The 12,602-nt window shown below is 45.2% G+C and overlaps 1 protein-coding gene across 1 annotated transcript in view; it reads right to left on the bottom strand.

The window, feature by feature from the left end:
- gse1b (Gse1 coiled-coil protein b) overlaps positions 1–12,602 on the bottom strand; it is a 165,309-nt gene that overhangs the window by 15,578 nt on the left and 137,129 nt on the right. Inside the window, exons 3-4 of the mRNA XM_030160375.1 lie at positions 7,462–7,659; positions 470–678 (exon numbers count right to left, since the gene is read on the bottom strand). Of these exons, the coding sequence (XP_030016235.1) occupies positions 470–678; positions 7,462–7,659 (407 nt within the window). The remainder of the gene's footprint in view (positions 1–469; positions 679–7,461; positions 7,660–12,602) is intronic.

The following is a 12,602-nucleotide window of genomic DNA, read 5'->3' as shown; positions in this document are numbered from 1 at the left end:
GCTGGGGACTTGGGAGGGGCTGGTCCAAGGGCAAGAGGGCTCAATAGAAGGGGGGCCGGAGGGGCACAGATGTTAGTTGCCGTTGAGGCTGTCACCTCAACATCCCAATGGCAGCTGGCATTGTTTAACACATGGAACTATGGGGGAGGTTTAAGGGGACGCAGACATTCATAGGCCCCGCCAACTACGTATGTCACTTGCACATATGTCAAACACATACTACCACATTATGGGTACAGGCCAGCAACAGAATCCTGTAATCCCTTGAGAGCTTCAGTGTGAGTTTGTGTTAGCAGGCAAACTGAGGAATGACAAAATCAGCGTTTCTTTACCAGCTGAAAAAATGACACACAGAAAAATACAAAGATAAAACCAGAGCAATCTGGGAAACAACAAAGTGCAAAGCAGGCTCAAGGTCAGTATGTGTTCTAAATAATAGTAAAACACTACAGTTTCAATGTGTTTTTACCTGGCGACTCTCACTCCTCCAGAGGCCGTTGCTGGTCTTGGTTGGAGCAATGGTTACTACGGGTGGAGTGTTTGGCACGCTGTGGCCTGCTGAGGGAACCAGGACAGGCCCTGGACCGAGGGGACCCCTCTTGGGTGTACTGACTGGAGAGCTGTGGTTGGTGGCTGGGGAGGACACTGGAGAGGATTCACTGCTGATGGAGGAAGCAGCTGGGGAGAGACAGACACAAATGGTGTGGGTACCGAAAGAATATATGCTTCTTTCTACATCCAATACTGATAATTAGCAATAAGGAAAACACACCACATATATCTATACAGACAGACAGACAGACAGATAGATAGATAAAATATATATTTAGAGAGTAACAATATTTACTATTGGTTTTCTCAGTGAAATGGATGGACAGTAAATAAAAGTCATATTAAGCAAATAAACATTCTTTATTTGTGATATGTATCCAAGATAATCAGTTAATGCTGTGGATGTGACCCTGTCTAGTCTTAAGACTAAGCATTGGTGAGTTCAGAGACAGGCAGGTGTATCAGTGCCAATGCAGCCCTTAAAAAATATTAATAAACGGATACTGGTAACTGTAAAAATGCAGAATATTGTTAAATGGCTAATAATCACAAACCGCTATTGCTAATAACCTATGCTGTGTTCTATTACAACAAGCAAATGTGACAAAACTGATTCTCTGACTCTGGGGACAAAAAGAGGTTTGCAGTATTACAATACAGACAAATAACGCATACGCACTCACAGGGCCAGATGGATGGCCCTAGGCCCCTATTATGAAGTGACAGTGATCAGGATTGGCAGCCCCGTGAGAGTCACACAGCCTTGACACGGAGGACACACAGACACACCAAAAGAACACACTGCTTGGGAGTGAAACAACCATACTGAATATATATGTACCATCAGAGGCACTTACAGCCACACACAGATCCCCCCACCACTGCACACACAGCAGGTGGTGAAAAGCTGGCCCAATGAGTTTCTCTGTTGTGCTGTAGCTGTGCCACATTAACAAAGCCCTCCAGGGAAACCCTGTAGTGCAGGGTCACGGTCTGGTCACATGCCTCGCTTTCCTCACATCTCGCTTTCTCTCCCTCTCTAGTTCCAAAGCTCTCACATGATATGCTCACATTCACATATCAGTGCAATTTCATCTTTCCAACCGAAACATCTCTGCATCCCCCATTCAGGGTCCTTTATCTCTCATCTGTGTCTCTTAACTTATTTCATGCTGTTCATTAGTATTTTTATTTTATGCAGTATTCCATGTGTTTATGACACCCCCCCCCCCCCCCCCCCCCTTCTCCCTTTCTCTCTGACAGTAGAGTGTACTGTATGTCTTCTTGGCTCAGAATGAGTGCAGCATTACACAGTCAAACTGGGTCACAACCCTCTCAATGGGACACACACTTCAGTGGTGCAGGAAGGACAGCAGAAAATGTCTGTTTATGTGTGGGCGCATTTGTGCATCTTACATGCTTACGTGCAGCCAGGAAAAAAGCAGCTGCAACTTAAAGCCAGTTTCACATCTATATCCGCATCAATTAACACCTGAAACACAGATCTCCACCTAACCACCATTTTTTCTCTGTTATGGTTTCCTTGGCAACATAACCTAACAGACCACTTAATGCTAGGTGCGGTCAGGATATTGACGGATTTTAAACACCTCATTCTGACTAATACCACTAAATAATGGAAAGGATCAATAATGGCAGTGAGGTGACGGTCTGGAGAAAATCTGAAAATCTATGTGTGAGTGCAGGTAGGAACAGCAAATGGTGGGGCAGTGGTTGGGGGGAGTTTAAGAAGAACAAGAGATGTTAGGAAAAGATGGTGATGATACATGTGAGGTGAGACATGAAAATGAAAAATGATAGGAGATGGGGAGCAACTGGGGAAAAAAAAGCATGTGAAAGCGTAAAAGAGGTGTGAGGTGAGGCGAGAGATGGAGTGTGAGGAAAGCAGAGAGATAGGAGGTACAGATGGGTGAGTGGGTGGCAGGGACAGGGTGGGGTTGGGGTTATATCTTGTCTGCACAATGGCAATTAGTGGCCTAATCCTCCCCCCCTCACCTCAGAGAGCCATTACTCTCCCCTGCAAGACTAGGCCAATCAATAGCAGCCCACTCAGCCTGGGGAATGGAGCTACACTTAATACAGCTCTAGTGTCACAGCCTATTCACTCACCACATACAGACACACACACTCATGCATTCACAAGGATAGGGGAACAAATAAGGCTGGAGGGAGCAAAGAGGTAGAGGAGGTGAGGGGGTGATCAGAGTGATTCTGAACTGCTAAGCAACGGACCTCTTCTCTAACACCCCCCCATACTCGCATCTCCTCCTCTTCCTCCTCCTCCTCTTCCATGTACCAGCAGAGCAGTCTGGAGAAAAGGCAGGGCAAACTAAATAATTAAGAGAGCAGGAAGAGAAGCAGGTGAGGGGAAGATGGAAATAAAAGAGACACGGGCAGGCTACCAGCGGCTTCTTTCTTTTCTTCCAGCATCTGTGTGTACTACCAGGCATCCTTCCTCAACACATACAAACACATGCGCACAAACAAACAGCTATTATTCCTCTCTCATTCCCTCCTCCTCTCCTCTAACAAAACCCATCACCTCATCATATACTCTAATTCCATTTCCTTCTGTTCTCAAGCATGCTGCCTGCTGAACAGACACAGATCTGTCACTACACAATTGTTATCACTTATCACTACCCATTTTTAATACTTACAGCTGGTAATGGCTCAAGGAGATATCTGAGAGTTGTTATATGTTTGCATCTAATATACATGCATGTATGTGTGTGCATGTTTATTTTCTATCGCATTCCTGTTATAATCACGGGCAATTGTATGTGCCTGTAAGCCTGTTTCCTAATCAAGCCTTCATCCCTCTGACAACATGCTCTCATGTCCATTTTTAACCCCCCTGCTCTATATTCCACACCAATCCCCACTCTCTCTCTGCCATCTGATAGGGGGAGAAATCATATAGGAGGTAGGCGATTGGTACCAATCCGTTGTCACTTCTACCGTATTCTCCTCCCCTTTCATCTATACACAGTGAAGATGGTTACACATGCTGGCCCAGTAGAGAGCAAGAGGAGGAAGAGTAGGAGGAGGAGGAGTGAAGCACAGCCTTTGTCCCCCTAGTCTAAAATAGGCTCATCAGCTCTCAACCTGCACTTCATTAGCTGTACTGATTGTCACTTGCTTGATGTGTAAGGGTGTGTGTGATGTGGGGATGAAGTCAGGAGGAGGTAGAGCGAGAGAGTGGGACAAAAGAGGTAGAGAGAAGGAAAGAGAAGGAGGAAGAGAGTGCTGTCTCAGTCCCAAGCTGTGTGTGATTAATGTGAAGCTCCTTTCTCTATCGCCTCTTCTATTACCAGTCCCACTCTCCCAGACTGCCTCCACACTTGACCGCTCAAGCTGAGCCACACATGCGCACACACACACACACACACACACAAAAGATACAACCAACAGCTCAACAAACAAACAAACCAAGCTGTGTCATAGGCTGCTTCTAAGTATCCCTGCATAAACGGCACCTTTTACTTCAGCCACTGACCCGATCAAGAAGCCAAAAGAGTCACCACAGCTCTTAAGCAGGCTCTTTGATTCAATGGAGGAGTCCAGCCGCTACAGCACTGAAGCCTGCTGGATCACTAAGCCTTGACAGGAAGACAACACTACAGAAAAATGTTTTACTGTTGCCAAATGGCCCCTACCAAGCCTTTGCCACCACCACCTCCACCAACACTATGTCTGCCAAAATGGCCAACCAAGGCCAGCTCCAGCCCTGCCAGGCAGAAGGTGTACTCCTCCACCCTGCCAACATATCCAACCTCACCACACCCCAGCCCTCCTCCTCCACCTTCCTCCCTCCCAGCATGCATTACAACAACATCAGCACTTAATTAAACAGTCCATTTCACACCTGGTGTGCATAGCAGTGCCCAGCCAACCCTGCATCCATATGCCACCCCACCAGCTCGCACTAACACAAGCCTCAACATGTGCACTCACACACACAAACATCAGCACACTTACAGACACACAAATACTGATGTACACACACACACCACACACACCTGCTACTACAGTCTTGGCCACGCACTGACAACACAACACAAAGCCTGTAATCTGCATCACTGAGTGGGGGGAGGGGAAAGAAACATAGTGTGTGTTGCTTTGCCAGCGAGGGAAAGGAAGACGATACAAGATGGCGGATGGAAATAAGAGGAGCAATCCTCTGTGCCTTCTGCTGACTGTACAAACTGTATATTATGTTTAAATGCTGCTTCACTACTGAGCAGAGTCATGAGAGGTGTAAGGTTGCTGTTGGTGCTTGATGGAGAGAGGGAGAGAGAGAAGGAAAGTAAATGAGCTTGTTTGTGAATGTTTCAGGGACAGTCACAGCCTGAAGGGTTTTGCCTTGAAGACACACACACACACTGAGCACAGCGAGGCTGTGTGAGCTCCAGGCAGGCTCCAGATGGAGAGGTCAGAGACACACTGCCCTGCTGTCCCAGCATGCTCTGGGCTCCCAGAAACAAGGCGAGCCTCCGGCCACACACATACACAGAGAAATCACATACACGCACAAATACACACTATCAGCCAAATACCTTAGGTTTTCACAAATCTAATTACTTTAGATTCCTCTCATTTCCAGCCAATTCTTTCCATCAATCTGGTACATTTTTATTCTTTCTCTCTCCATGCTCACTCCAGGCAGTGTAATATGGGTAGTATGAACCCTGTTATGACATTCTGGTGGTGTGTATGTGTCTAAGAGTGTGTGAGAAGAAACAACTGTGCGGATTAAACCCAGATCTGCCTAATTAATCAGATATCAGCATGCCTGCCTTTTTGAGGCAGTGTGTTATCTATGTCTGTGAGTTGTGTGCACACAAATGTGCACATGCCATCATGTGTATTCATGTAAGTGTACATGGGATGAGTGTGTGGCTTTGCGTTGCTCTGATACTCATTATCTATCACCTCCTCTCTTCAGCGCAGCACTCAGTACACAGAGCTATTCATTATACTCGCCACAGACAAGTGACAATGTATGTGTCTGTGTGTGCGTAAGGCTGTGTGGGTGTGTGTATAAACAGCAGCCGTGCTCAGGGTCTTAAATCAGTTCAGCAACCGGTGCCAGTGATACTAGTACTCAACCCCAACTAATTCCTCTGCCTTAGGACACTGAGTCATGGCACCTCATATATACTGCACTAGTCACCTCAAAGCATCAACTAGAGGGTTAGAAAGAGAAAGAGGATGGTTGAGTCAAAGTAGCTAATGAAAGGACAGCAGGCTGCAGCACGCTGAGAGTGCATGAGGCTTACAAAGTTGCAAAGACAACTGTTTGCATGTGTGGGGGTGTTTGAATGTGTGTGTGCGTGTGTCTGTGTGTATTGCCTATAAATACAGGTTCTGCAGACAGAAAGGTGGCTGGAGTTCCAGGGGCTACATGCCACTGCCCACCCTGGAGCTGGTGCTCCTAACACAAGTAGAGTTTCCCCTTATGTCTGATGGCTGACTCACCCACATCGCTGCCTTCACAAGTCAGGCAGCACAGCTAGGAAACTTCAAAAATAACAAAGGGGATTTTTGTGCTTTTATTAAAAGGTAGTAGAGCTTTATCAAGCAAAATCTGGTGTCTGTTTGTATGACAAAGACGCAGACGGGAGCTCTCCATCATGGTAGATAGTGAATTACAAATAGCCCAACATGCACTTATTCTCACCTTGAAACACAATGAAAAATATAAAAAAGCTGAGGTATTAAAAAACCATGACTGGGAGAATGCAATCCTCTGGCTGTAACTGACAAAAAGGAGGATAAGCAAGAGAGATAACAAGGAAAAATTCCAAAGAAAAGAAGGATTCCTCAATAAAATGAAAAGACAGAACTGAACTCCAGAGGTGGATTTTTCTTTAGGACAGTGTAAGTAAATAAGAGAGCTGGCATGCAGGGTTGAGGGAGTGAGGAGAGATGAAGGGGAGAAGTATTGAGAGGGAGTTAAGGAGAGGCTGGGCCTGAGCTTTCTCTCTACATGGGTAATAAATCATTTGCTGGGTTCTGGGTCCCAGGCTGCAGTGGGCTGGGGAGCAAGGTGTCCAGGGACAGCCAGGAAGGAGGGACCGTCTGATTTAAGAGCCAGAGCAAGGGTGGACAGCTGGGGTAGCAGGGCCTCTCTGGAGCCAAGGCATAGGAGACACACATACACGACACACACACTCTGTAAACCCTCAAACTCAATGATAAGTATCTTCCAAATGCTGCTGCTCTTTCTGTGTAAATATGGCTTTGTATACTTGGTGCTTGTATTGGCACATAGATGACACACATTAAGAGACGCTGGGTACATGGTACACTAACCACCTACAGTAGACCACAGTAGAGGTTTACCACCTGATGCTTGTTTCACCTTTTCACAGGCACAGTATAGAGCTTTGAGCGACAGGAACTCAATAGGCTGGTTCATGTGTGCAGACAATAACAAGAAGGGACATTGAAAGAGGAATTACAGAGCCAACATATACACAGTGACAAGCACACCCTGGCGAACATGTAGTCACATACAGCACATTAAGTGGGTCAGCAATAGTGGCTCCTCTTTGTCCCGTTATCTTCAGGGACACTAACTAATTGAATCCTGTGTGGATATCACTCCAGTGCTATTAGCAGCTTTGCATTCAGCCACACACGACCATGGATCTTTCAGTACAAGTCCATACGAACAGTTACACACACACACGTACAGCCATACATATACATTTGCAGATGAGGATATGAACACCTAATCCATCAGATGTGCAGGTAAGGGTCAGAGGAAGTGCATGTCTGAGAATGGTTTACAGACGCAAGTGCCTGGAATCATGCTTTTATCTTTTTGATCTCACTATTTTTAACACAATTAATGCCTTAGGGTAAAAAAATGTGTTTTACCTCGAGGTTCTTCAGCTTGTTTTGCCAATTTACGGAGGGCTGCAGCAAATCCAGAGTGAGCTGACTGGGTAGCTGGACTTCCATTGGCTACGATGGAGCCGTTGAGCGGCGACGGGGTGAGGGGGCTGACCGTCGCCGTTGTTCGGGTTGCTGTGGAGATCATTCCTAACGATGGTGACTTTGGCTCATGGCTCATGCCTAGAAATAAGTATAAGTAAATAGGAAAGCGTTAGCATGAAACATTACTTTCAAATGAAAGAATTTGTTGCAATTTGTAAGAAATAGTTTAATTTAGATTCAGTTTCTAGAAAGATAGCAGTCCGATATTATATAGACTACAAAAACTGGGAACACACTCATTCCTATAAAGAGGCACATATCTTCAAGCTACATAGAAAGAAAAATTCAGATATGCAAAAAGAATGAGGCACATAGCCATTTCCTTTGACACTGAGAGACAGGGCAAAGTGTGGTGTTAGATGTCTGTGACAGCTGGGGTGGACAGGGATTGGTCGTTTGAGGGGCTTTGGTTGTATGCCTCAGGGTCAGAGGTGAGAGGTTAGCAGGGCAGGTCACGCTTTCCTCGCCCAAAAGCTCCAGTCTGTCTGTGTGTCTGCCAGAGTTTTGCCACACTTTTACTGAGCATGCTTCAACACTGCAAGGGCGATTTTATTTCTTAGCAGAAGTATATAATGGTATGCATAAAAAAATTGTCAAATCACTATTAAAACTCACTTCAGAAAAAGGCTCCTTTAAAAAACTTCCAGCTGTGCATTTCTGGATTTAAATCATTACGTTTTGAGAATATTACATAACTACTTGCGTAACTATAGATCGTATCACTGAATTGGTCATTTTTGGTTTTAGTTTAATGAAGATTCAATACTCAACAGATGATAAAAGTGATGCTTTTTATGTGTGTCACGTCTCTCTACCTTCAGATTAATAAGAGCTCTCTGGTGGTTGGAAGGGGAAAAGGGTTGAGGAAGGTTTAGATGGCTGTGTGTTTCCTTCCTGTGTGTGCGTAAGAACATGCGTGTGTGTGGTGAAAGGTGACACCGCGTTGACAGCCCCTTGGTCAGTGGAATCCCTAAATGCCAGAACGGTGTGTGATAGCCCTACAGTACGTGCTCAGGCGACACACACACACACACACACACACACACACACACACACACACACACAAATACACACAAAAACAGTGGCTCAGAAGACAGTTTAAGTTCAGACTGGAATAGCTCGTGCGCAGCAGAGGTATTAGACATTACAACAAAACACACAGGCAGGGGATTGTTCAGAATGTTAAGTAACATTGAAAGTTAATTTCCAGCTGACACAACACCTTCTGGGACAAAGATATACTCTCTGAAATGAAACCTGCTCACTAAGAGTGTATCAATAGCACAATTAGATTAGTAGGAGTTATATCTGGGTTTACCCCAGAGGCTGATAGGGCTATAAAAAGATCATGTTGCCTCCTGAGAAGCGAAAGGCAGAACATAGTGTGTGTGTGTGTGTATGTTTGTTTGAGCAGGCACACACAGCAGCAAGTGAAGCATGAGTGAGTGAATAACATTCCCACCACCTCTCGAGTTGTCCTGCCTGTAACCTCCAAGGTACTCAGTGCACTCCAAATGAACCCAGCACAAAATTATTAATGGAATCAACAATGACTATTGTCTGTACAAAACACAGCACCATTGAGAGAAAGGCAATCATGCAAAAACGCTGCCCAGTCCAGCAATGTGACTTTGCAAGATACTAAAGTACTGCTCCTCCCTCCCTCCCTCTTAGGAGAGGAACTCTGAAAGTCAGAGAAGAGAATGAAAGAATGGGAAACTTTTTGCAAAAACTAGCAAGCTATAGAGAGTACACTGCATTTAAAGAATCTGCTGCCGGTAGCTCTACTATACACAGTACCAACAGTGCCCCAGGCAAGTAACACTGAAAAAAAAAGAGGAGCGACAAACATGTAATCTAACAAATACACACAGAGGCACACATCCGGAGACCTGGCAGTGGTTCATGACCCCCCTCATAGATAAAAAGTGTGGCCGAAGCTCCTTACTGCACAAAGGAGTGGAGCCGCCTGGATCCCCCATGGCTGCATCTTCATGTTGAGCCCAGCCCAGCACACACCGGCAGCCGCCGACAGGACACACACCATCGTCCTGCTCTCTTCTATCTCGCTCTCCTTCTATCTATCTCCTCAAGCCTGTCCACCCTCTCTCCCTCCCTGCCAGTCTGCCTTTCTGTTGCTCGCGCTCACAAAGACCGTTTAGAGCTTATCTAACAAAGCAACACACCACACACGCTGCCTATCTCTCCCCTCCTTGTTCTAGCTCTCGCTCTCTAAGTGAGAAAACAGAAATTCTTAGCCTAGCAGCTGCTGCGATGTCACATGACCTCACCCCCCTTCTTTCCTCCCACCCTCACACTCTCCCTCACTCACTCCTCCTCCCCTCTCAACCTATAATTCCTCAGCCATTTGTAGATAACAGACACAGGCATGCATGCCTTGCCAAGGCGAGCCAGAGGAGGGGGAGGGGAGACATGGAGAAGGAGGAGGGTGCTCAGCCGGTCACCACATCTGACCCCATTGCTGGGGAGCGACAGGCAGTGTGAATGTTTCTGTATATGCATAGATGGTTTGGGAGGGTAGGGGAGTAAAGTTAAACATGTGAGGTGCCCTTCCCTTCTTGAGACAGTGAGACAGAAAAAGAAAAGGGAGAAAAAGAAAGGACATGTCCTGGCTTGTGTCAAGCCTTACAGTATAAGAGAGAGTCTTTTGTGTTTCAATATCTCCCTTAATTCAAATCAGTGAGCTTTATTCTGATTACTGTCCTAAAACAACAGCAGCTTCTCAAAAAAGTAGAAGAAAGGCAATCATATCCCAAACTGAAAACTAATGAAATGCATTCTTTCTGAATTAATTTTTACACAAGCAAAGGAAGTCAACCAAAAACTGTAGACATAAAATTAAATCTCACAAACATACGTGCAAAAGCTTCTTGTCGACACACACCACAATTATGACAAGTTGCTATCAGGGTGGAGGACTAATGTGTAACAGTGGGTGGGGGTGGAGGGCTCAGGAAAAGGGTAAAAGCGTGGGTTTGACTTCCTCTCTGTCCATCCTGCTGTCAACGCAGGGGTGTGAATGACTAGTTTCTTTAGTCATTTCCTCCTTCCGTCACTAGCAGCTTTACTCAGAACAGTCAGGGAGCAAGTGAGCAAGAATGATGACAGGGAGGGAGATTATCAGTGGGGTAAAGCTACAAGGTGGCCCGCATTGTGCCAAAGGCCACCTCTCGACAAAGCTTCTTTCTGTTCCTCAGGCCACAGGCTGCTTTCCCTGAGAAAACACAAGACTGCCATACTCGGTCACACTTTGTCTTTCTTCTTTCCTGTCTTGCATCACAAAGCTCACTGTGCTGGTTTTGGAGACAGGAGCTTTGGCTCTCTGTCTTTCTAAAAAAGCTTTCATGAAGCAAACACAATAACAAATCACACACTGACAGGTTACTGGTGGTAACATAGTTTTAACTTTAACAGCATCCTGGCGGTAAAAGTTTCAGTTTGGTGGAGGAACTTGATGCATGTCAAGCTCTCTTCAACAGAAGAGAATAGTGCAGTTTATTATGAATTAGCTAATATTTCAGACAGAGTTTCAATAAATAGAAGGTTGGACGGTTCTCTACTCTGTTTCTATTTATTTTTAAAAAGAAAAACACAAGTCAGACAATTTAAGGCTCTCCTCTCAGGGTACATTATGATGCATTGCTTGATTTGCGCAACCCAGGCTGAGTAATCTCTTATGAATTTCTACAGAAGCCTCCACCTCTTAACATCACTCAGTTATATTTGCTTAGTAGTAGAGTTACTCTCTGGCGCTACATGCTGCAAATATCCAGCAGATGGCATTGTCTCCCAGTTAATCAGAGGAAGCCCTCTGGTAATGAAACAGCATATGTCACTGTCCTTTAATCCAATGATACACAAAAGAAAGACTTTAACTGATACTGCTAGGAGATAATGAAATAAATATGCTACAGCCACTAGCGAGGTTTAGATCTGTATGCAAAAGTTCAACAGAAATTTGAAACAATTAGATCTTTTGGCACAGTAACAAGAATTTTTACAGACAACCCAAGGGTTAAAAGAATCTGTTACACAGCAAGCTTCCTGATGCATTTAACCCTTTGCATGTTGTTATGCCCTCAGGAGAAACAAAACAAAGCCTTTAAAAAAAGAAATGTAGATTACAACAAACCACACACAATGATCCCACCCATATGCACACACAAAGCAGATTGACTGCTAAATGGCATACAGTAAACACATAGTTTTAACACCCCACTGGGAGTAAAGCCGATCACTAACTCTCACAGTCAAACAAACCCCCTGACACACAACGGGTTTGTTTCACTATCCTCATGAGGACATTTGTCAACATATTACATTTCCTGCACTTAACCTAACCTTTAACCTCTAATTCTAGTTTTAGCCTACATCTAAGTTATTAATCTCAAAAAACAGGCTATACCTGTGGGGACCTCAAGTTTTGTCCGCACAAGGACACATGTCCCCATAGGTTTGTGCGCATTCAGGGCCACACCAAGTCCCCACCAGGATAACAAAACACACACGCACACAAATAAAGTCAATCCTCTTGGCTCCCATGTGCCCTGGCCAGTGGGGAGATAATGCAGTGGCAGCTCTAGCGAGTGGTTAATCTTTAACCAGGGAGGGATTTGCCTATCAGCTTGTTAAAACTAGCAGTGCAGTTCTGCTGGCCCATCTATCTGATCCAGCCACCAACCTGGCTTGGCCAAGTCCACCGTAGTCTGAAACAGCACAACTGACTGTGCATCAATGGCTTTGCAACAGCAGCAGATGCCCCTTTTGCACTGGTCTGGTATGTCACACCATATGTAAGCCACAATTTGGTCTTCCTCTGTCAGAGCAGAGCCTAACTATGGTAGTGTCTGCCCTTAATTTAGCAATAAAAATGTCACTGCAATAAACAGATTGGCTCAACATATGTGGTTAAGAGGCAACTGAAGCACTATTTCTGAAAGCGTCTCTATACTCAGCTTCCAATTCTCTTGTAGCTTTAGTGTAACATAGCCTCTGTGGTT

Source organism: Sphaeramia orbicularis, chromosome 3 (assembly GCF_902148855.1).
Source record: "Sphaeramia orbicularis chromosome 3, fSphaOr1.1, whole genome shotgun sequence".
Classification (NCBI taxonomy): Eukaryota; Metazoa; Chordata; class Actinopteri; order Kurtiformes; family Apogonidae; genus Sphaeramia; species Sphaeramia orbicularis.
The sequence above is the reverse complement of the archived record's forward strand: the minus strand, read 5'-3'. Positions and strand labels throughout refer to the sequence as shown.